Source organism: Salmo trutta, chromosome 40 (assembly GCF_901001165.1).
Source record: "Salmo trutta chromosome 40, fSalTru1.1, whole genome shotgun sequence".
Lineage (NCBI taxonomy): Eukaryota > Metazoa > Chordata > Actinopteri > Salmoniformes > Salmonidae > Salmo > Salmo trutta.
In genome coordinates, this window is record NC_042996.1 from 17,365,323 (window position 1) to 17,391,215 (window position 25,893).

Consider the following 25,893-nt stretch of genomic DNA (forward strand, 5'->3'; position numbering starts at 1 on the left):
GGAGGATAGGAGGTGAGAATTGGGAGAAGGTTGGGGGGATTGGGGGAGATGAAGGGGGAAATTGGGAGAATAAGTTGGAGAGGAAGACGGCAGGGAAAATATAAGGGGCATAATGGATGAGTGGATGGAATAGGAATGGAGTTGTTTGTTTTGATAAAGGGGGTTGAGACCCTCCCATAGTAACAGTGGGGTACAGATTGGTCCCTAAGCAGGAAGCAATCTCTGTTTCAGAAGAGGCCATTGGCTGGGTTGGACCCTGTAATGATGACATCAGAGGAACTGCTCTGCTCTGCGCTAGGCAACTTCAAAACGCAGGGGTCGTAGCTAAGCCGCAGTCTCATTAATAATCATTATGAGCCTAGTTTCCAGCCCCTCACAGTCTCCTTAATGACTGAGGTGAGAAGTTTGATGGAGACCTTTGCTGCATCTTAAATCGCACCCAATTCCCTTTATATTGCACTTCTTTAGACCAGGGCCCATAGAGCTCTAGGCAAAAGTAGTACACTATATAGGGAGCATTGTCATTTGGGACGCAGTCCTTGAATAGTTAGTCAGAATGGGTCCTGGAGAAAAGCCCTATCTGTTCTCAGAGTGATTTTAGACAGAGGCCATGTCCGAATAACCATACTTGAATCCTAAATAGTAGGCTTTTTTGTAACCGAAAATATATAATGTTATAGTATATGAAATTAATTCCAGGATGTCATACTCATTTCGGCTTTTCATCTAGTAGAATTCGTTGCAAACTATTGAGGAAGAGAATCTTCTTTTCACTCCCACCTGTGTTTGACACCAGCTGATAATCAGAATAGGGGATGTGCTCTACGATAATGTACAAATGGCGAGGAACAAGCGCTATTGCGCATTTGATGACACCTTCTCAGTATGGATGAGTAGTATGTTGATATTTGTTGCTTACAACATAACTTTTACTAAACAGTACATTCTAAATAGCATGTAGCACGAGCAGTGCACAGTATGCCGTTTTAGTAAGTAGTAGGCAAGCCAGAATTTGTACACATTTGCCGTCAGGGTTATCTGATGGGCATTTGACGAAGCCTCCAAGTCTCTGGTCTAAACCTCCACAGCAAAAGTGTCTGAGTCACAGTCAGACAGAATATTGTAGTGACCACATCCAAGACCACAGGCACTCTCGCACATAAGTACGTGTCACACACACACTCGAACAAAACCCCTCCCCTACACACACATACACACAGCACAGCCTGTGCTACATTTCCGTCCTAATGACCATCGACAGAAACCAGAGCAGCGGTTGAAACGTTTTCATCATGTTTGTTTTGCGGCTCCCTCACTCCCTGCAGCGGATCCCCATATAGCCCCAGCCCTGCTTGGCTCTGGTGTCTGGTGTAGTCTAACATCTCATTACCTTTGATACCCAGAGGAGAGGAGAAGGTAATCACTAGCAGCACTGCATTCCGTCCTCCTGTCCCACTGCCATGAAAACACACTGGGAGATAGTTACTAGCTAGATAATGTATTTATTTACATGATTTACATCATACATTATTAGTCCATGTATTCATTGGATGATTTGCATTTATTATTGTGCAAATCACTGTACTTAAGCAAAAAAAATTTTTCATTTGATGTGCTAAACAGTTTGTTTTTAATATGTAAGTCACAGTAGTTATTAAACTATATGCTGTTGCACAAGCTATTCAACAGATCCGTTTTGACTCCAACCTAGAAGGTCTTATAACAGTCTCCTCTGACACACCCACCCACACTAATCTGCTAAACCCCCTTGGACATAAGGATTACTAATTGGATGAATTTAGTGGTGAGTTCACAAGGCCAGGGGGCCTGAGGGGTGGGTAGACGTTCCCCTTCTCAGACAACATATCCAGGATCCGCTTATCCTCCCCAAATCCTAACCTTAACCATTATGGAGGTGGAACAGCAAACTGACCCTAGATCAGTATCTAGTTGGTATCCTTTGTTTGGCGTTGGCTTGGACAATGGACATTCTCATTTTCATGTTTTCATTTATGTAGTTATTTTTTGATAGTTAAATCTCACATGCGTGGTGTTGGCTTCCTGGCTAACCTGTCTGCATTGTGTTTTCACCATCTTTTCGTGTATGACACACACACGCACACACACACTGTACACGCAACCACTCATGCATACACCCACTTGCACTTCTACACTCGCATACATGCACCCATTCACACACATGCATCCAATCTACTCAGGACCCTCTGCTCTGTCTGACCTATAGAGAGGGGGTGAGGGGAGGGCTAAGGAGGGGGAGGGAGAAGGATTTATAGATGGCTGAACCATGCAGTGAGGTACAAGGTTGACCTGGGATGGCATGTGTGATTATACGGAACAGCACAGACGGACCATCCATGTAAGCTTTAACACACTTGCAGGATGAGTATTCTATTGGTGAATACAGTAGCCCCAGGTTACAAGGACGTCATGTATGAATTTATATATTACTCAATGCCATATCTAATTAATTGTGACATGAGAAATTGAATTTCACATCTTTAGCATGTAAATAACTGAGGTGGGCTATTTTCCTGAATCATAGGCTTGCTCTAGGCTATTGTATATATAGGCTAGTACTTACAAAATATAATTTGTTTCAATAAAAGTTTTGAAAACAAGGTAAAAAAAAAAAGAAAGGAGATCTCTCTACCATGCAAGCACGCTCCCGCCCCCCAGAGGTTCCCCGCGCCGAGTACGCGCCCACGGCACGGAAACGCGCACTCCAGTCTCCGTCCTCTGCTAGACATGGCGGCGGATCTAAACCCAGACTGGCTCTCCTGCCTGCCTTCTTCTTGGAGTTATGGGGTTACTCGGGACGGAAGGATATTCTTCATCAAGTAAATATTCTCAGGATACAGCGCATGGAAGTGAATTGGCTATGTTTCGACGCGTTTGTTTATGTCTGTGTTATTTGCGTGTTCACCTTCTCCCCGTTTCTTACCCAACAGTGAAGAAGCCAAGAGTACGACCTGGCTGCATCCCGTCACCGGAGAGGCCGTAATAACGGGGCACAGAAAAACCCCAGGTAAAAATGGTTCTCATCGAACTCTTCCAATCGTTACATACGGCAAGAGTCTCGGTTTTAAATGGTTTCAGAAACCACCGATAAACGTTGAGCGAAGACTCTCTGCCGCAAGCAACAGCCGTCTATCTTTCTCTCCTCTGCGCTCAGACCATCAAGTTGAGCCGCCAATTAATGTCACCTAGGCATTGCGACAGAGTTGTTGAAAGTTCGGTCACGTATGCATTCACATTCATAAACGAAGAAGTTCGTGTTTTGTTTGTTTTACATTATTGTTTGCCACTTGCCAGGGTTTTAGACTAAACTGTAAGGCGTAAGCCCGTAGCCGAAGCACTGGGCAGTTATTTTGTAACAATTGTAACAACAGCTGTTGATAAAATGACAACGTGAAATATTGATGCGTAACTCGCTACAAATGTTGAATGCAACAAATGTTTGTATTGTTGTGAAAATGACTTCGGATAAGGACGTTATCGTTACCGTTCCATATCCATTGCATTAGAGGGAAGACATCGTGCGCGGAATGCATAGGTCCGCACACTGTAAAAGCCTGCTTGCTAGGCATTGACAATCTCACTCCTGCCAATACAATATGTTAAATAACGGATACGAATAGAAATGACGATGAGGCTATTCGATCATCCGCACTAGGCTATATATCATTAATGGATAGCATATCCGTAGGCTATAAATATTGCGTAAGGGAAACGGTGTTTTCGGTCACGCGCAGATCTCTGCTCCTATCAGCCGCTTGTGTGTGTTGCGATGTATTTGTCTCGTAGCCTATTCATTACTCCCCCCCCCTCTGCCCCTTCTCTTTCCCGCATAGATTTACCAACGGGATGGGAGGAGGGATATACGTTCGAAGGAGCCCGCTGCTTCATCAAGTAAGTTAGATTTTTCAAAGCCACCGCGCTTTATGGAAACACTTGATATTTGTCCTCCTCCTGTCGCTGGCAGGCTGCTTTGTTTGACGGCAGTTGAGATTTTCAGATTCTCTCCCCACTGCCCTTCTGGAGTATTTTGGAAAGATCTCCTCCACATCCCCATTTTATGGACACACACACAGTTCGAGGTCTGGTTTTTCCTCAGAGCGAGCCATTACTGTCTGTGATGGAGTTTCTCTCGGCTGAACAGGCTTGACTTGTTGGGGCCTCCTTCCCTCAGACACTATGCTGCTAGACCCGTGTGTAACCGTGTGTACTTGCAACAGAGACACTACATTATTACACCCCTGAAATCGTTTTGAGTTTGTTGCACATTCATATTTGGGTTGATAAGTCAGTGTTTGAGGGAACACATGTATATAAAGTTTTAAGCCTTGCAGTGCTATTCAGTTGTCTTTCCTTCACCACTATCTCTTTTGATTCTCTGCTACGGCCATTTGGAGAGAAGCAACTGACACATACAGTGAGCTAATAGCATGTCATTTAAATAGGTCCACTAACTGGAGTATGTTTCGTATCTCAAGCCATACATACTGTACCGCTGTGCTGTGAATTAGTGGCTGTTTCCTCTTCCGCTAGTATTATGGCACACTGGTGATGGCATGGACTCAAGTTGGACCGTTGGCTGAATCACTGTCACACTTCTAGATGGGATATCTTTCTGAGACACAAAGAGCAGCATTTTGTACTGAGAACAATTAGGCCTATTTTGTCCAGTTTATGTTTTGACAGCATTGCATTGGCAGTGCATGGTGTGCTATTTTGCAATTTGCATTGCCAGTGATTTCTGAAATTCTTCTCAATTTCTTTGCTGGTCAGCCCATGTATTTGGCCGTTATGCAGACCTTGTGCCCTCCAGGTCCCCTATGCCCTCCTACATCCCGGAAGGAACCTGATGCCCTTTGATTTAGGATTCATGTCCCTCTTTCTCTCTGGTGTTGAGAGGGTCCCATGGGACCCAGACAGTGGGCCGCTGGAGAGGGGGGTGTGTGTGTGTGTGTGTGTGTCACAACCCAGCCTGTGTCCTCGTGACTCCCGTTAATTCACAGGGGGATTCTCCTCTCTGTTCCCCTTTTGTCCTAGTGTACCTGGAGACAGAACCAATCCGAAGAGGCTTGTTTGATGTTTCCTCCTCTGTTTCAGTAAACGCTCCCTAGAGTCAGTGCCCTACCTAGTGCACACTCCCTGAAGTACAGTGGTTCACAGTGGTTGGCCAGCCAGAACAGGCAGCTACCCCAGTGTACCGTAACCCTGTATGCACTCTAAGCCCTTTGACTCAGACTCTGAACGCATGACCGAGCTAAACCCACTGAGGACTATGGAAGTGTCTCCCCCACGCCTCCCACCAGGCAAAAACATAATCATTCAGAGTCCTCTACCTCCCACTGAGAGAAAAACGATTTTTTCTCGTAATTAAAAATACTTGTTTTAAAAACGACCCATTTCTTTCAGTATCCACCCTGGGTGGCCATGACGTAACAAATAAGACGTCAGCACGACGTTGCTTCAACTAGCTAATATTGCCCACTGGGATATTGCTGTTGAGGCCTTTAATGACCTCCCTGATGAGTCTCACCTCTGTGTGTCACACTGCCGTCTACAGTATTACCTCAGCAGCAGGTGGAAGGCTGCCAGAGATGAGGAATGGTACAACTCATTTATAATTCCTGGGCTGTGTGGAGTCGCAGAGGGGCTGACTCTAAAGGACACACACACACTTACTTTACAGATGCCATTCATCAACGACCAGGTTGTTTTCAGCCAGCATCTTTAATTCACTTATCCCTCTCTCCCTTTAGCCTTCAGATCATTTCTGCGCTGGCGCACACAGTATGCTTGCGTCCCAAATGGACCCTATTTCCTATGAGGCGCAGTACTTGTAACCAGGGCCCATAGGACTCTGGTCAAAAGTAGTGCACTATATAGGGAAAAGGGTGCCATTTGGGACCTGAGGAGGGAGGGACCTGCTGGGAGAGCAGATGTAAACACTTAGAACAAAGAAAGCCTACACACAGCAAATGCAGCTCCCAAGTGATTTGATATACCACTAACCACAATATAGAGAACGTTTCAGCAAGCTGCAGTAGCTTTCATAAAGGTGTTTTGGATGTGCATATTACACACACACTGGACGATTTATGTAGCTCACACAGGTATGCCGTCCAAATGGCACCCTATTCCCTATTGGCCCTGGTCAAAAGTAGTGCACTATAGGGAATAGGCTTCCATTTGGGATGCAACCCCAGGAGTGGCAGAGAAAGCTGGATGAGGAGCCATGTTTAAGACATGCAGTGTGGATTCATTTCACTCTCCCTCCCCTGCTTCCCACGCTGGTTTCTTGAAGTGAGAGAGGAGGAGGAAGGCGGAATGAACGAGAATAGGGAAGTGGTTGGAGGATATGACCTGTAACTGACACTTGGAGTGTAGTTGGGGGGGGGGGGGGGCAGCAAAGAGACCTAGTCAGACCGCCTTGGTATACAGACAAGGCTGTGTATGTGTGTGCTGCAGTCCTTTCCTCTGACTTAGTTTGGCAGCTGGGGGTGTGCTTGGGGAATCCCGCATAATAAACAGTTAGAGAAACATGGCCCGCTCCCCTTCTTCTCCATGCCCACTGGTGAATACTGCTCACCCATTGGAGGTGGAGGCTCTAGGCCCGCCTCTTTAACTCAGATCAAGTTTTGGGGCTGAGGGGTGTGTGTGTGTGTGTGGGGCCTACAGACGAGGTCACGAAGCAACATTTAAGGAGAAGTGACATAGCTAGCAATCTTAGCTTTACTGCAGCACTCTCCATAGTGGAATTCTCAACAGGCTGTGTTAATGAAACAAGCTTTGTTGTGAACCTAGATGCACCCTAAGGATTGGAGTTTCAATTTGAGAATGGCGCTGCGAAGGAATGATGGCGAGAAAGGTTTCTGTTTGTCAGGCTAAATAGAACAATCTGACGGAGGTGAGTGGAGCGAGAGATGTAGATTGAGAAAACAAAAGAGAGCGAATCAAAAAAGAGACCTGGGGAGACGTAGATGGATAGAGGTTAGTGTGAGAGAGAGAGAGCGCTTTGTGAATAGGATAAGAGCTGGGAATAGGCTTCCAGCTGTCAGGAGGAGATGCAGGTTCTGCAGGTGTTTCCACCGCGATACAACAGCCACTCAACTTTTCCTGGACATCTGTCAGCAGTGTGTGTACGTTTTGTGTCCACACTCATTTCCACCTCTGGGATCATGTGAGCTGTGGTTGAAGTAGGGACAGCTATATAAGTGGCTGGCTGGGTGGAGCTGCTACACTGATGAAAGGCTTCCTGTCTCGTTCGCTCTCTCTCACTCTTGCTCTAGCTCGGTCTCATCAGCGGGAGACGAGAGTAAGAATGGTCTAACATTTCTACTGCTTATTGTTATGACACTAGCAGGTGATGACAGCCCCTTGTCTAAGCTGTTGTATGATTCGCTGGAAACACCGTAAACTCTGCATTTCAGCAACTCTGTCCTATTGCTCTTCCACTTCCTCCCTAAACACAACACACCTCTGGTTCCACGCCACAAGCCACTAATGAACGAAACCACCTGCAGTGAATACAAGTGAGTTTAATTTTCTGCTTACAGTAAGCTGTGAAAAGGCTGTTAGTCAATCAATCTTATTTTATAAAGCCATTTTTACATCGGCAGCCAAAAACCCCAAAGAGCAAGCAATGCAGATGTAGAAGCACACTGTACGGTACATCCCAAATGGCACCCTATTCCCTATATAGTGTACTACTTTTGACGGGCCCTGTTCCAAATTTAGACACCGTATAGGGATTAGGGTACCATTTGGTATGTATCCATTGTGTTTGGCTGTGCTGCAGTCCTATTCAGGGGCACCGCTGCACTGCATACCTTAGTCTGTGGTGGTACTATGATGGAGTATACATCTTCAACTTGAACTCTTGAGTTGTTACGACTGGCCATATCTATGAGTGAGTGATCTGTCAGTACCCGAGATATCACTGACCTAATTTACCACTAACCTCCCACTCCTAGCCAGGGCTCAGTGCAAAGCCTGCTTGTGTTCAATCCAATGTATTTTTTTTATGTAACTTAATGGAAATCTCATGATACTTGATTTATTATACACGTACCATGAATACACAATTCCAATATACTAATACGGACTTCAATACACACATATTTACTTGTAGCAGGACATGGACTCATCTTACAACAGGAGGTTGCAGAGGGAGGGGTGTGCCCTGCCCCCAGGCCCGATGCAGAAGCGCATGCAGGCACACTTGATTCATGCCTGGTGCTAAAGACGAGAAGGTAATGGCCAACATTTAATCCACTCACTCTCAGTTCAACGCTCGTCTGACTGGGAATGACTGGCAAATCATTAAGTGCAAGATTCGGGGGTCAGTTATCTGGGTGCAACTCAGGATGGTGAATGTACTGCTAGTTCATTCTACAGCAATTGCTAGATTAATGGATGAGGATATGCCTTGTTTTGGATGGCCCAATAGAGGGAGAGAGTATTAGTCGCAGTTCCTATTGGCCCAGACGTGATTAATCAGACTATGGTAATCAGTAGTGTGTGTGTGTGTGTGTGTGTGTGTGTGTGTGTGTGTGTGTGTGTGTGTGTGTGTGTGTGTGTGTGTGTGTGTGTGTGTGTGTGTGTGTGTGTGTGTGTGTGTGTGTGTGTGTGTGTGTGTGTGTGTGTGTGTGTGTGTGTGTGTGTGTGTGTGTGTGTGTGTGTGTATGTGCGCACGTACCAAGGCTGTTGAAAATGTGAGGGGCTCCCCAGGTCTGCCACTGCACTTATGCGTACAGCTGGTTACAGAGAGAGAGAGATGGAGTGAGAGGAAGATTGTAAGAGAGAGTAGGAGGAGGAAGAGAGTGAGAGCAAGAGACCCTGACTGTCTCCATAGGCAGTAAGTGAAATCCTTTCTTCACTGCTCTGTTCTTTCCTCTGCAACGCTCTATAGAATGGCCTTCCCTGCTGTGTCTGTCAATAGCATGCTTAATGGTGTGTGTGTGTGCACGCCTACTGCATTAGCATCGAACAGCGCCCGCGATATGCAGCTTTTCAGGGAAGTTAGGAGCCAATATACACAGGCAGTTAGGAAAGCTAAGGCTAGCTTTTTCAAACAGAAATTGTCATCCTGTAGCACAAACTTTAAAATGTTCTGGGACACTGTGAAGTCCATGGAGAATAAGAGCACCTCCTCCCAGCTGCCCACTGCACCGAGGCTAGGAAACACTGTCACCACCGATAAATCCACGATAATTGAGAATTTCAATAGGGCTGGCCATACTTTCCACCTGGCTACCCCAACCCCGGTCAACAGCTCTGCACCCCTACAGCAACTTTCCCAAGCCTCCCCCATTTCTCCTTCACCCAAATCCAGATAGCTGATGTTCTGAAAGAGCAACCCCTATTACTAGCCTGTTCAAGCTCTCTTTCGTATTGTCTGAGATCCACAAAGTTTGAAAAGCTGCCGCGCTCATCCTCCTCTTCAAAGGGGGAGACACTCTAGAGCCAAACTGTTACAGATATCTATCCTACCCTGCCTTTCTATTGTCTTCGAAAAGCCAACTTAACAAACAGATCACCGACCATTTCGAATCCCACTGTACCTTCTCCGCTATGCAATCTGGTTTCCGAGCTGGTCATGGGTGCACCTCAGCCACGCTCAAGGTCCTAAACGATATCATAACCGCCATCCGATAAAAGACAGTACTGTGCAGCTGTCTTCATCGACCTGGCCAAGGCTTTCGATTCTGTCAATCACCACATTGTTATCGGCAGACTCAACAGCCTTGGTTTCTCAAATGACTACATCGCCTGGTTCACCAACTACTTCTCTGATAGAGTTCAGTGTGTCAAATCGGAGGGCCTGTTGTCCGGACCTCTGGCAGTCTCTATGGGGGTGCCACAGGGTTCAATTCTCGGGCCGACTCTTTTCTCTGTATACATCAGTGATGTCGCTCTTGCTGCTGTTGATTCTCTGATCCACCTCTTCGCAGACGGCACCATTCTGTATACTTCTGGCCCTTCTTTGGACACTGTGTTAACAAACCTCCAAACGAGCTTCAACACCATACAACACTCCTTCCGTGGTAAAACCGATCGCTGCCCGCACCTGCCCGCCCGTCTAGCATCACTATTCTGGACGGTTCTGACTTAAGAGTATGTGGACAACTACAACTACCTAGGTGTCTGGTTAGACTGTAAACTCTCCTTCCAGACTCACATTAAGCATCTCTAATCCAAAATTAAATCTAGAATTGGCTTCGTATTTCAGAACAAAGCATCCTTCACTCATGCTGCCAAACATACCCTCGTAAAACTGACTATCCTACCGATCCTTGACTTCGGCGATGTCATTTACAAAATAGCCTCCAACACTACTCAGCAAATTGAATGCAGTCTATCACAGTGCCATCCCTTTTGTCACCAAAGCCCCATATACTGCCCACCACTGCGACCTGTATGCTCTCGTTGACTGGACCTCGCTTCATATTGGTCGACAATCCCAATGGCTCCAGGTCATCTATAAGTCTTTGCTAGGTAAAGCCCTGCCTTATCTCAGCTCACTGGTCACCATAGCAGCACCCACCTGTAGCACGCGCTCTAGCAGGTATATTTCACTGGTCACCGCCAAAGCCAATTCCCCCTTTGGCTGCCTTTCCTTCCAGTTCTCTGCTGCCAATGACTGGAACGAATTGCAAAAATCACTGAAGCTGGAGACTCATATCTCCCTCACTAACTTTAAGCATCAGCTGTTAGAGCAGCTTGCAGACCATTGCACCTATACATAGGCCATCTGTAAATAGCCCATCCAACTACCTCATCCCCATATTGTTATAGTTTTTTATCTTCTCCTTTGCACCCCAGTATCTCTACTTGCACATTCATTTTCTGCACATCTATCACTCCAGTGTTTTAATTGCTAAATTTTAATTACTTCGCCACCATGGCCTATTTATTGCCTTGCATCCCTAATCTTACCTCATTTGCGCACACTGTATATAGATTTTTCTATTGTGTTATTGACTGTACGTTTGTTTATTCCATGTGTAACTCTGTGTTGTTGTTTGTGTCGCACTGCTTTGCTTTATCTTGGCCATGTCGCAGTTGTAAATGAGAACTTGTTCTCAACTGGCCTACCTGGTTAAATAAAGGTTAAATAAAATAAATACCTATGTGCGTGGGTTTGTGTTTGCATACTTTGCTCAATAATTTAGTCTGTTCGCCTAGCTACCTTCCAATGATCATGTCCAATTTCATTGATGTGTCCCCTCTGCACTGTACCCACTGCACTTGTAATGTCCTGAGTACTGCTGTCCATTAGGACACTAAGGCTGTGTTGACAAAGGCAGCCAAATTCAGCTTTTTTTTCCCACTAATTGGTATTTTGACCAATCACATCAGATCTATTCACATAAGATTTTTTCCAGAGCTGATCTGATTGGTCAAAATACCAATTAGTGGGAAAAAAAGCTGAATTTGGCTGCCTTTGTCAACACAGCCTTAGTGTCCTAATGTCCTAATGGACAGCAGTACTCAGGACATTACAAGTAAGTAAACAAGACTTTGGCTGCATTTACACAAGCAGCCCAATTCTGATCTTTTTTTCACTAATTGGTATTTTGAACAATCACATCAGATCTATTCACATAAGATTTTTTCCAGAGCCGATCTGATTGGTCAAAATACCAATTAGTGAAAAAAAGATCAGAATTGGGCTGCTTGTGTAAATGCAGCCAAAGTCTTGTTTACTTACTAGTGACCAGACATGGAGGGATGTGAGCCAGTGCCAGATACATGTTTACATTCCATACTCAGAGGAGGATTGGCCTCAGGGACTCCCGTTTAGGATAAGCTATTGTAGAGCCAGGCTAGGATCAGGACAACTTGTCTGACCGTGTGGAAACAAATACGCTATGCTGTTGCTAATGCTAATAGTGTTATTAAAAGCATAACATTTGTTTTTGTTTTAGTGATGTGGAAAGTATGCGAGTCTCGACTCTTTCCGGTGACTTATTGGAAATTAAAATGTTTAGCTGGGTTCTAATATACTGTTTTATAGAATATAGCTTTCTGTTCTTTTAAGAAGGGAATTATATCCTCTAATACACGTTGATCTACTCCACCATCATTCTCCCTCTCTCTAATCTCTTTGCGACAACAGACACTAATTTCTTAGGAGCGATGATAAGAAAACACTTGGGTACCTTGATCTCTCATCTGCACAAACAGAAGGTCATCTGCTACGGAACAAATACCAGATAATGTTTGAATCCTTAGTTGTTGTGGAGAACCAGGCCTTGCCGACCTGTTCGCTGAGCTGCGAGCGCTGATCCGTCATGACCACACAAGGCTGCTGTCTTAATCATGTGTTTCAGTAGAGGAGGGTGAGTCTGCGGTATGATCTGTTTTTAAAGGTCCCATGACTACAGACGAGGACGTTAACTGAAGGTGAACACTGCTGTTGGAGTACTTTGTTTCATCCTCTTATCTCAGGATGAAGTCTTTACTATTTGACTGTTTTTTTTGGATGTAGGTCTAGTTGTTTCATCAGATGTATTTCTATGGTACACAGCGGGAAGAGCTCTGCATTGATTTGTCTGGTGGTGTTACTGCAGAGAGGAGCAAACCGTTATTTTACTTCTCCGCTCAGTCTGCAGCATTGGGAGGATGGAACACTGCTCCAAAACATTTGATAATGACCTCACTGCACCAAAAGCAGCATGGGGATCGGATCATTAGCCCAATTTATCATCCAACTCTAATCCTTGTCAATACAGATATTCTCTGGTGTAAGTGGTAACTGAAAAGCAGAATGAATCTAAATTCCCAGTTGTGGCTCTATTAGATTAGGAGAGGCTTCAAAGAAGGAGTCTGGAGGAATGGTGGAGACCTGACCTTGTGTAGCGTCTCATGAGAACCTCTGTGGCTGTAGGGCAGCTTTTCTCCCACTCAGGACGAACACACACATGCTCACACTCTCACATAAAGACATAAGGCTAAGGGATCAGGCCAATAATAGGGTATTAGATCATAATAATGGTACCATTATATAATGGCCTGTTATTATCTTCATAATAATAGTGTAATGCGTCATAATATAGGTAATAGAGACGCCACGGTTTACCCAACCGTGGGACAGACTTTGTTCCCACCCACGGGACTCTGACTCTCTACTGGTTACACGGACTCTTGGCCTCCCATCCTATTCTAATCACCTCTCGCCGGCTTTGTATTCATGTTACCTGATGAAATTGCTGTACAATATGACCTGGTTGCCATCTAATGCACATTCAATTGTCATAAATCCACACTGCCAAGCTCTTCCTGTCCTCTGCCGTGCGTTGATTGTTTTACTGCTGATGATATCTGGAAATGTGCATGTACACCCTGGCCCATCTACTGTTGCTAGCCCCAATTCTAACTTGTGCTCGGATATCTGCTTCACTGGTTTCTGCTAGTAAAAGCCTGGGTTTTCTGCACGTTAACACTAGAAGCTTATTATCTCAAATGTATCAATTGAAAGTGTGGGTTCACAGCTCCAATCCAGATGTGTTGGTCATTACTGAGACATGGTTAAAAAAATTGTGTTTTGAACACTGATGTTAACCTTTCTGGTTATAACCAAGACGGATCTTCCAAAGGTGGTGGAGTGGCAATCTTTACCAAGGAACACCTTCAGTGCTCGGTTGTCTCCACCAAGTCTGTCCCCAAACAATTTTATTGGCTGGTTTTAAGCATTACACTTTCAAATAGCTCTTTGTTGACTGTTGCTAGGTGTTATCGTCCACCATCGGCACCGGCTTGTACCCTGCCTGCCCTAAGCGCTCTCCTTTCCCCTTAAACTAAGTCTGAATTTGTACTGCTAGGCGACCTAAACTGGGACATGCTTAAACCACCTGACCAAGTCCTAAAACAATGGGACTCCCTAAATCTTTCTGAGATTCTTTACCAATCCCACAAGGTATGACTCCAAACACCCAGAAAAGGCTACTCTCCTTGATGTTATCCTCACAAATAATCCTGATAGGTATCAGTCTGGTGTTTTCTGTAATGACCTTAGTGATCACTGTTTTATAGCCTGTGTTCGTAATGGCTGCTCAGTGAAACGACTTGTCATAGATGGTTGGTAAAAAACTTTAATGAGCAAGACTTCAATCATGACCTGGCCTCTGTAAATTGGTATAGAATCAGCTTGATCCCCTCTGTCGAAGATGCTTGGAGCTTCTTTTTCTATATTTTCAGTGGTATTGTTAACAAACACGCCCCCATAAAGAAAATTAGAATTAAAAACAGGTTCAGCCCCTGGTTCGACCGTGATCTGACTGACTCTCTTTCAGGCAAATCAGAAATGTGACCCAATTCAGGAAACTAGGCGTGTGTCGCAAGTCACGACTTCACAGGAGAGCCATTTTGAACGTAAAAAATATTTTTTAATCAAAACGTGTGAACTTTCATGTGCCTTAATAACAAACTTGTATGCCATCTGTAAATACGAATAAAATTGTTAAATTATGAGCCTTGTTGGTTATGCCACAGAAAAAGTCGTCAACCTTCCCACTAGCCATGATTGGCTGAGATAATGAGTGGGCTGGACATGCCGAGAGATGAGTTCGGATTGGTCTGCCATACAGAAGGCTTCTGTCTATTTGAGCTTGTCAGTCTGTGTTGGTAATCCTGTCGAATGCAGCTTTTAAAAAAATGTATTGTATAGTGGAGCTGCATAATTGTTGCTCTCCACTTTCTGGAGGATCAAGTTTTGAAATCAGTGGAATTAGAGTATGATAGATAAAGAGATGGCGAAAACACCTGTCTCCGGATTACATCTTCAAACTAAGGGCAACCGTGGTATGGCATTCCTGACAGGGAATACGCGTCCATCATGCATGTAAGATAGTTTAGCCTTAGTCAAGCATTAGCTAGCTACATTTTCAGAAAGAGGTTTAATTTCAAGCTAAAGTGTACTGTTAGCTAGCTAGCTGGCTCCCTAGCTGACATTATTATTTGTATCCCAGAGCTGTTTGCTTTTCTAGTTGGAGCCTAATGTTAGCTAGCTAACATTGCACCTGGTTGGTTAGCTCCCAGCACTGTTGCATTGTTGGCACTGTTCATTGTTGTTTAACCTCTCTAGGGTCGGCGGGACGAAATCGTCCCACCTACGTAACAGCCAGTGGAATCCTGTGGCGCGTTATTCAAATACCTTAGAAATGCTATTACTTAAATTTCTCAAACATATGACTATTTTACACCATTTTAAAGACAAGACTCTCGTTAATCTAACCACAGTCCGATTTCAAAAAGGCTTTACAACGGAAGCAAAACATTAGATTATGTCAGCAGAGTACCCAGCCAGAAATAATCAGACACCCATTTTTCAAGCTAGCATATAATGTCACAAAAACCCAGAAGACAGCTAAATGCAGCACTAACCTTTGATGATCTTCATCAGATGACACACCTAGGACATTATGTTATACAATACATGCATGTTTTGTTCAATCAAGTTCATATTTATATCAAAATCCAGCTTTTTACATTAGCATGTGACGTTCAGAACTAGCGTACACCCCCGCAAACTTCCGGTGAATTTACTAAAAATGTACTAAATTACTCACGATAAACGTTCACAAAAAGCATAACAATTATTTTAAGAATTATAGATACAGAACTCCTCTATGCACTCGATATGTCCGATTTTAAAATAGCTTTTCGGTGAAAGCACATTTTGCAATATTCTAAGTAGATAGCCCGGCATCACAGGGCTAGCTATTTAGACACCCAGCAAGTTTAGCACTCACCAAAGTCAGATTTACTATAAGAAAAATGTTATTACCTTTGGTGATCTTCGTCAGAATGCACTCCCAGGACTTCTACTTCAATAACAAATGTTGGTTTGGTCCCAAATAATCCATATTTATATCCAAACAGCGGCGTTTTGTTCGTGCGTTCAAGACACTATCCGAAAGGGTAAAGAAGGGTGACGAGCACGACGCATTTCGTGACAAAAAAATTCTAAATATTCCATTACCGTACTTCGAAGCATGTCAACCGCTGTTTAACAAGCTAACATTTACATGCCAGGACAGCGGAGTCAATCACCACCTTCCGGAGACACCTGAAACCCCACCTCTTTAAGGAATACCTGGGATAGGATAAAGTAATCCTTCTAACCCCCCCCCCTTAAAAGATTTAGATGCACTAGTGTAAAGTGGTTGTTCTACTGGATATTATAGGTGAATGCACCAATTTGTAAGTCGCTCTGGATAAGAGCGTCTGCTAAATGACTTAAATGTAAATGTAAATCATCGGCCAGATCATCAAGTGTGCGCTCCGAGAGCGAAACGAGATGGGTTGGCTAAAGCTTTAGAGGGTGTGAACGATGCTCAATGGGTGTAGACAAAGAAGAGCTCTTCACTAGATATCAAAACATTCAAAGGCCATTTTCTCAAAAGTTAGTTTACAAGTTGATCAACTTTCAAAGCAGAATTACTTTCCCATTGCTCCTCAAATGCAGTGTATGTTATACCATTTTGTAGCTCTGAGTCTCTACTTTTATAAAATGTAAAAAAAAAAAAAAAAATTAAATTTTGCTACATAAGACCGAATCCAGGTCGTGAGTCACAAATAAGTGCACTCAGGCTATCTGGAAGGCCAAAGTTCGTTACTTTAAGGAGCAGTTCTCTCACTGTGGGTCTAACCCCAAGAAGTTCTGGAAAACGGTTAAAGACATGGAGAATAAACCCTCCTCACAGCTGCCCATGTCACTTAATGTTGATGATGTGGTTGTTACTTACAAGGTGCACATGACTGAGGTCTTTAATCACCACTTCATTAAGTCAGGATTCCAATTTGACTCAGCCATGCCTCCCTGCCCATCCAACATTTCCTCATCTCCCACCCCTTCTAATGTGACTAGCCCCGATGCTCCTCCCTCTTTTTTAACCTGTCTCTTTTCTCTGGGGAAGTTCCCATTGCTTGGAAGGCAACCACGGTGCGTCCTTTTTTTCAAGGGTGAGATCAAGCTGATCCTAACTGTTATAGGCCAATTTCTATTTTGCCCTGTTTATCAAAAGTGTTAGTTGATTATTGACACGTTTTTCTGACTGGCTTTTTTGATAGTATTCTCTCTGGTATGCAGTCTGGTTTCTGCTCAGGTTATGGATGTGTCACTGCAACCTTAAAGATCCTAAATGATGTCACCATTGCTCTTGATTCTAATCAATGTTGTGCTGATATTTTTATTGACGTGGCCAAAGCTTTTGGTACGGTAGAACATTCCATTCTTGTGAGCCGGCTAAGGAGTATTGGTGTCTCTGAGGGGTCTTTGACCTGGTTTGCTAACTACCTCAAAGAGTGCAGTGTATAAAGTCAGAACATCTTGCCTGTCGCCAAGGAAGTACCCCAAGGCTCGATCCTAGGCCCCACACTCTTCTCAATATACATCAACAACATAGCTCAGGCAGTAGGAAGCTCTCATCCATTTATATGCAGAATGCAGATGATAGTCTTATACAGCTGGCCCCTCCCCGGATTTTATGTTAAACACTCTACAACAAAATGTTCTTAGTTTCCAACAAGCTTTCTCTGCCCTTAACCATGTTCTGAAAACCTCCAAAACAAAGGTCATGTGGTTTGGTAAGAAGAATGGCCCCTCCCTACCGGTGTGATTAGTACCTCTGAGGGTTTAGAGCTTGAGGTAGTCACCTCGTACTTGGGAGTATGGCTTGATGGTACACTGGCCTTTTCTCAGCACATATCAAAGCTGCAGGCAAAGGTTAAATCTAGACTTGGTTTCCTCTATCGTAATCGCTCCTCTCACCCCAGCGTCCTAACTAACCCTGATTCAGATGACCATCCTACCCATGCTAGATTACGAGACTGAGTAATATATAGATCGGCAGGTAAGCGTGCTCTCGAGCGACTAGATGTTCTTTACCATTTCACCATGAGATTTGCCACCAATGCTCCTTATAGGACACATCACTGCAATCTATACTCCTCTGTAAGCTGGTCATCTCTGTATACCCATCGCAAGACCCACTGGTTGATGCTTATTTATAAAACCCTCTCAGGCCTCACTCCCCCCTCCCCGAGATATCTACTGCAGCCCTACTCCACCTACAACACCCGTTCTGCCAGTCACACCTTGTTAAAGGTCCCCTAAGCACACACATCCCTGGGTCGCTCCTCTTTTCAGTTCACTGCAGCTAGCGACTGGAACGAGCTGCAAAAACACCTCTTCATTCAAAGACTCAGTCACGGACACACTTACTGACAGTTGCAGCTGTTTCGCGTGATGTTGTTTTTTAGAGGTCGACCGATTAATAGGAATGGCCGATTTAATTAGGGCCGATTTCAAGTTTTCATAACAATCGGTGATCGGTACTTTTGGACACCGATTTGCCGATTTTTATTATTATTAAAAAAAATATATATGTTATTATTATTTATTTTATATATTTTTTCACCTTTATTTAACAAGGCAAGTCACTTAAGAACACATTCTTATTTTCAATGACGGCCTAGGAATGGTGGGTTAACTGCCTTGTTCAGGGGCAGAACGACAGATTTTTACCTTGTCAGCTCAGGGATTCAATCTTGCAACCTTATGGTTAACTAGTCCAACGCTCTAACCACCTGCTTTACATTGCACTCCACGAGGAGCCTGCATGTTACGCGAATGCAGTAAGAAGCCAAGGTAAATTGCTAGCTAGCATTAAACTTATCTTATGAAAAACAATCAATCAATCAATCAATCAATCATAATCACTAGTTAACTACACATGGTTGTTGATATTACTAGTTTATCTAGCCTGTCCTGCGTTGCATATAATCGATGCGGTGTGCATTTGCGAAAAAGGACTGTCGTTGCTCCGTGTACCTAACCATAAACATCAATGTCTTTCTTAAAATCAATACACAAGTATATATTTTTAAACCTGCATATTTAGTTAATATTGCCTGCTAACATGGATTTCTTTTAACTGGGGAAAATGTGTCACCTCTTGCAACAGAGTCAGGGTATATGCAGTGTGAAGACTATTTCTTCCTAACCAAGATACACAGAAGTATATCTTTTTAAACCTGCATATTTAGCTAAAAGAAATCCAGGTTAGCAGGCAATATTAACCAGGTGAAATTGTCTGTTCTCTTGCGTTCATTGCACGCAGAGTCAGGGTATATGCAACAGTTTGGGCCACCTGGCTCGTTGCGAACTAATTTGCCAGAATGTTACGTAATTATGACATAACATTGAAGGTTGTGCAATGTAACAGGAATATTTAGACTTTGGGATGCCACCCGTTAGATAAAATACGTAACGGTTCCGTATATCACTGAAAGAAAAAAAATGTTTTGTTTTCGAGATGAAAGTTTCCGGATTCGACCATATTAATGACCTAAGGCTCGTATTTCTGTGTGTTTACTATATTATAATTAAGTCTATGATTTGATAGAGCAGTCTGACTGAGCGGTGGTAGGCAGCAGCAGGCTTGTAAGCATTCATTCAAACAGCACTTTTGTGCGTTTTGCCAGCAGCTCTTCGCAGTGCTTCAAGCATTCCACTGTTTATGACTTCAAGCCTATCAACTCCCAAGATTAGGCTGGTGTAACCGATGTGAAATGGCTAGCTAGTTAGCGGGGTGCGCGCTAATAGCGTTTCAAACGTCACTTGCTCTGAGACTTGGAGTTGTTGTTCCCCTTGCTCTGCATGGGTAACGCTGCTTCGAGGGTGGCAGTTGTCGATGTGTTCCTGGTTCGAGCCCAGGTAGGAGCGAGGAGAGGGACGGAAGCTATACTGTTACACTGGCAATACTAAAGTGCCTATAAGAACATCCAATAGTCAAAGGTATATGAAATACAAATCGTATAGAGAGAAATAGTCCTATAATTCCTATAATAACTACAACCTAAAACTTCTTACCTGGGAATATTGAAGACTCATGTTAAAAGGAACCACCAGCTTTCATATGTTCCCATGTTCTGAGCAAGGAGCTTAAACGTTAGCTTTCTTACATGGCACATATTGCACTTTTACTTTCTTCTCCAACACTTTGTTTTTGCATTATTTAAACCAAATTGAACATGTTTCATTATTTATTTGAGGCTAAATAGATTTTATTGATGTGTTATATTAAGTTAAAATAAGTTAATTCAGTATTGTTGTAATTATTTAAAAAAATAATAATAAAAAAGGCTGATTAATCGTTATGGGCTTTTTTTGACCCTCCAATAATCGGTATCGGCGTTGAAAAATCATAATCGGTCGACCTCTAGTTTTGTTGTCTCTACCTTCTTGCCCTTTGTGCTGTTGACTGTGCCCAATAATGTTTGTACCATGTTTTGTGCTGCTACCATGTTGTTGTCATGTTGTGTTGCTGCCTTGCTATGTTGTCTTAGGTCTCTATTTATATAGTGGTGTCTCTCTTGTTGTGATATGTGTTTTGTCCTATATTTTGTTTTTAATCCCAACTCCCATCCCCACAGGAGGCCTTTTGGTAGGCCTTCATTGTAAATAAGAATTTGTTCATAACTGACTTGCCTAGTTAAATAAATGTCTAAAATTGGAAATAGAAAACCGGTTATCTTTTGAGATGACAAACAGCAGAAGTGGAAGGATAATGTCTCATGGGAGGGACAGGCAAATGGAGAACATATAGAAATGGAGGAGTTATATTCACTCTAGTTTTCATGGACATTATGTCCTCTGGTTCTTTTCATTAGATCAACTCTGACAGCCTCTTTGGGTTAGACTGGTTCTAGGAGACAGATGTTGACCCACTCAGCAGACTCACTGTGGCTGAAGAGCCAGTTGGTTGAAGGAGTGTTTAAATCCTACCCTACGAGGTCCGGACTACTGCTGGTTTTATTTCCTACCTGATAATGAATCACACCCACCTGTTGTCCCAGGTCTAAATCAGTCCCTGATAAGAGGGGAAGAATGAGGTGGAAAATGCAGTGGGACTGGCTTCAAGGTCCATATTTGAGTGACAGCCTGTTTTGGTAAAGCTCTGAAGGTCTAGTTGATTGTATGAGTAGGCCTAGATCTCTGTGTTGGACAGTCAGGTCTCTCTGTGTTGTGGCTGATATTACATGGCCTGTGGCCAGTTAGCCCCTCTGTTTTGTGTTGTGGTCTGACATACTTGCCTGTCTACCCAGACTCCTTGCTCTGGCCAAACGCTACGCCCCACGGACATTAGTTTCTTCTCTGCAATAAGTCTGGATCTGAGTACCTCCCCGACCGTTCACCGAATGCCAACACATTCAGGGCCAGCTGATTTGTTGTCGCTGACATATGGTTTTGTGGTCTGTGGTTTGCCTGTGATTTACTGCCCCTCCCTAGATAAGAGGCCCTCCCTCTGATCCACAGGAAGTCAGGCCCACAGGCCGCAGGAAACAGACTACTCTACTTCCTATCCATGTGAGAACGCTGTCATGGTAACTTCAGCTGTTCTCCCCCCCCCCCCGTATCTCTGCCTCCCTCTCTCTCTTTTGTGGTCACTAATTCATATCTGTTCAGTTTTTCTTCATGTCGCCAACCAAGCTTTTAAAGCATGATATGTTATCCATTTGTCCAGTCTGTTAGGCTTGTCTGGAGCCGCGCCACAGGAAAGGACAAACTGATAGGTCAGTATAAACAGTCCTTGTGAAATCAGACAGCACTGGACACAGATCCACAGCAGACAAGACTGTTGTGCTTCACAAGGAGACTGTTTACTGCAGTCCAAGTCACGCTACAATCAACTGTGTACCTTCAAACTGGATTGGCTCTGTCTACTGATACTGCGTGGGAATAGGCTTTAATACGGAGAGTGTGGTGTGTCTGTCATTGCCTCCGTGTGTGTGAGACTGCGTTATGCAAGCATCAGATTTGTCTGTGGAAAGTGGAAATTAAAGTCTCCCAGAAGGAGCCAGAATGCCAGGCAGGCCATGGTGTTCAGCGGTGCAGTGGCTTGGGATTTTCTCTATCACCCCTCCCTCTTCCTGTGAGACCCAGGGATCAACTGTAATTAACACCACTGTTTCAACAGTGTGCTAGAGCTCAACGGCTAAATACACACACACACACACACACACACTGCAGCTAAGCCTCACTCATATTTGAGGTATTACGAAGAGAAGCATCTGCTTTGGATTACTATACGTGATGATTCACATCCCAATATCCTCCACCCTTCACTACAAGTTCCTCCCTCAATCACTCCCAACTTTGAATTACTTTATTTTGGGGGAAAAAGACATGTCTATTTATTCTGTTGGTTCTTAGTGATTCTGCTCGGCGGTCTGTAATGTCATAGTGTAGTTGGCTGCTCAGCGGTCTGTAATGTCATAGTGTAGTTGGCTGCTCGGCGGTCTGTAATGTCATAGTGTAATTGGCTGCTCAGCGGTCTGTAATGTCATAGTGTAGTTGGCTGCTCAGCGGTCTGTAATGTCATAGTGTAATTGGCTGCTCAGCGGTCTGTAATGTCATAGTGTAGTTGGCTGCTCAGCGGTCTGTAATGTCATAGTGTAGTTGGCTGCTCAGCGGTCTGTAATGTCATAGTGTAGTTGGCTGCTCAGCGGTCTGTAATGTCATAGTGTAATTGGCTGCTCAGCGGTCTGTAATGTCATAGTGTAGTTGGCTGCTCGGCGGTCTGTAATGTCATAGTGTAATTGGCTGCTCAGCGGTCTGTAATGTCATAGTGTAGTTGGCTGCTCGGCGGTCTGTAATGTCATAGTGTAATTGGCTGCTCAGCGGTCTGTAATGTCATAGTGTAGTTGGCTGCTCGGCGGTCTGTAATGTCATAGTGTAGTTGGCTGCTCAGCGGTCTGTAATGTCATAGTGTAATTGGCTGCTCGGCGGTCTGTAATGTCATAGTGTAGTTGGCTGTTCAGCGGTCTGTAATGTCATAGTCATCAGCTGTGATGGATAAAATCACTTCCTGAGAGCCTCAACAATGGCCGTGTGTGTTCCTCCATCACCTTCAACACAATCACTGTCCAAATGGTGGAATTACTGATGTGAATAAGAGTGGAGATCCTATGCCATGCCCCATAATGTCTGCCAATACAATATATTGATTCTGTCGTTGGGAGTGAAATGAGATTTTTCTCTCCAGGTTTAGGAGTAGCTGTTTAAAATCCGGGGCTGACTGGAGAGAGAGGAAGGGAGAGGCAGAGCACACTGTTTACTGTCTCGTCTTCTCAGCCCCCTGTAATACCCCTTTCTAACCAAGACGTCTTGCCGCCAACTTCATCACGCTGCCAACTTCTTGCCGCCTTTTCTTTATCTGGAAGGTAGTCTAGACGACAAAGCCTTTGCATGTATTTCCGCCAACCGACCTCGTCATGATTTTGGTAATGTATGCATTTTAAAAGTCCCGCCAACCCCTCAGTATAAACGTCGCCTTTCATTTTACCGTCTTTGGCACTGTATTAAATCATGAACATTCTTTTGTTGTCCGACATCAACTTGTCAATCACAAAGCTTCACAGAAAAGCTTTTAATTCATAGCCTGTAGGCTGCACAGACCAGTAACAAAATATTCTATCATTTTGAAAATAAATGGTATTAGTCTTCTAATGTTTCGTAGGACCTGAATAAACAAATGAATAATGCATTTCTTTGTGACGGCGTATGCTTTGCCACGCTTTAAATCATGAACATTTTATTGTTGTTATCCGACATCAAACTTGTCCTTGTCATCAAGAAGTATAAACACATAAATAACATCGCAGCACCATGGTTCATATAGCAACGTTATATGCTCACTAAAAATGTATTTAGGTTAGGTCAATCTAACAAGCCAGGCAACTAAAAGCAACCTTCTAGACAATGTTTTGGTTCATTGCAATCTCGCTGACTATCCAGATCATAGAATTAGCAGAACATATCTGACGTTTTACGTTTAACTCTAGCCGACCTTTTTATTCCCCGTAACAGGAAAATGAACACATTACAAGGTCATTATTTACAAGCATGGTGATCTGCTAACTTACTGTTGCGAATGTGAAGAATGAAAGCAGGTCTGAATTTAAAGAGGAATTTAGGGCGTGCTACTGTCGAGTCGGGTTACCATGACAACGGTCGCAAACAACCGGGTCAAAGTTGAATGACTCTTGCTCCTTGCCGGGTAAAGCAATGGCTATATAAAAGGCAAACGCTGACAAGAAAGATGTGAAAATGGGCTATTTGAAAGTGGATCATAAAAACATTGCACAATTGTTTTTGTCAGGCAACATACCATGAATCCTATGTGAGAGGAGTAGGAGAGTCCCACTGTCCTTGTATGGTAACGCACAGTGTGTGTGTGTGTGTGGTCCTCTCTCCTGTGGTGAGGTGAGGGAAGAGGTTATCAGACGTATGCTCAGGGGTTGTCCAGGCTGGGCATACACAAAACACAGAGGTGTGTGTGTGTGTGTGTGTGTTAGGCCAAACAAAAGACATAATCTCGGTGATAGGAACGGCACGACTCTCCTCTCTGTGAATCTCAATGCCATTGTTTGTGGATCAGTCATATAATCTAGAAGCAAAACATAAGCTTGCAGCTGCATTCTCCTCTAGTTCCATCTGCAGTGTTTGCCTTTCTATTCCATCCCTTGTGTTTCCTAACCTTGTCTCTCATGTGTGTGTTTGTCTCTCTGTGTCTTTGTGCGACTGTGTGTGATTCCAGTACATCATGTCCTGCTGGTCAGAGAGGGGTTAGTTTAGGAGGCCCAGTTCCAAATAACAGCTGATACTAACAAAGTCCTCTTGGCTTGTTACAACCGTGATTCCATATGTGTTATTCCATAGTTTTGATGTCGTCACTATTATTCTACAATGTAGAAAATTGTAAAAATAAAGAAAAACCCTTGAATGAGTAGGAGTGTCCAATCGTTTGACTGGTACTGTGTGTGTGGTTTGTAAGCAAACTCTCAGCTTCAACATCATCATCGTCTCCTTTGTGACTGTAAAAGTTTGATATGTAGGAAGAAAACGGAGGTGTGTGTATATACCAGCATGCTTTGTTTTATACCTGCAGTGTCCTGTATCATCCATTGTATGTCTCTTATAAAAAAAAATAATAATATATATATATATATTATATATATATATATTTTTTTTTACAAGAGACATAAATACAAGAGACAAAAATACATTTAAATTTTTTTTTTACAAGAGACAAAAATAATAATATATATATATATATATATATATATATATATATATATATATATATATATATATTTTCATCTCATTGGGACTTGGTCCAAAGTACCACACAAATGTTTTCTCATGAACCATTGGGTTGATCTACATGCCATGTTGCTACTTGCGCTGCCTTTAAACGCCTCCCCTCTTCCTCTGCAGCCTCTCTCATAGATGGGCTGTTGCCTCAAAGTTGGAGGGCTTTGCTGTTTATTCTGTGCCCAAGCACCAAACAGGCCTCCCAGAGCAGGGCCTATACATTTCAGATGGAGGGTTTATAGATCTGGCTATAGTCCTCCCAGTTAATGTACTAATCCAACTCAGTGTATCAGCCCCAGTGTTGGCCCGTTCACTACCCACCAGCAGCCTGACACCAGGGCCGAGCCCAGAGCTAGGGCACAAGCTGAGGCTGAGAGGGATTTATTAAATAGGTAATGGACTACACTGCCTAGCTTTGAAATGATCAGGGGGGTCTGCATATGCTGCCTGCAAGGCTTATGATGATTCTAAAATTCCAATCTGTGTTGGCAACTGGTTTGCACTGTTTCTATGAGTGATTTTTCAATATGGTAATGTTCTAAATCTGTTATTTTTTTGGGTGAAAAAATCCTCCCAAATCCTCTCATGCAATCAGATGGATTGAATAGAGAAAAACAAACTGAATGAGAGAATTGGAAGGGATTTGTCATGTGTGCTCCCTCTCCAGCCTCTCGGTCACCAGGCTGCTCGTTATGGCA

General features: G+C 43.6%; 1 protein-coding gene across 4 annotated transcripts in view; it reads left to right on the forward strand.

Annotated features, from left to right (window-relative positions):
• The first annotated feature begins 2,756 nt into the window (after positions 1 to 2,756).
• Positions 2,757 to 25,893, forward strand: part of LOC115180603 (pleckstrin homology domain-containing family A member 5) — a 174,484-nt gene continuing 151,347 nt past the window's right edge. For all 4 annotated transcript variants that reach the window (XM_029742822.1, XM_029742823.1, XM_029742825.1 and 1 more), the window contains exons 1-3: positions 2,757 to 2,858; positions 2,970 to 3,046; positions 3,873 to 3,930. In XM_029742822.1, coding sequence (XP_029598682.1) covers positions 2,767 to 2,858; positions 2,970 to 3,046; positions 3,873 to 3,930 — 227 coding nt within the window. In that variant the 5' untranslated portion in view covers positions 2,757 to 2,766. The remainder of the gene's footprint in view (positions 2,859 to 2,969; positions 3,047 to 3,872; positions 3,931 to 25,893) is intronic.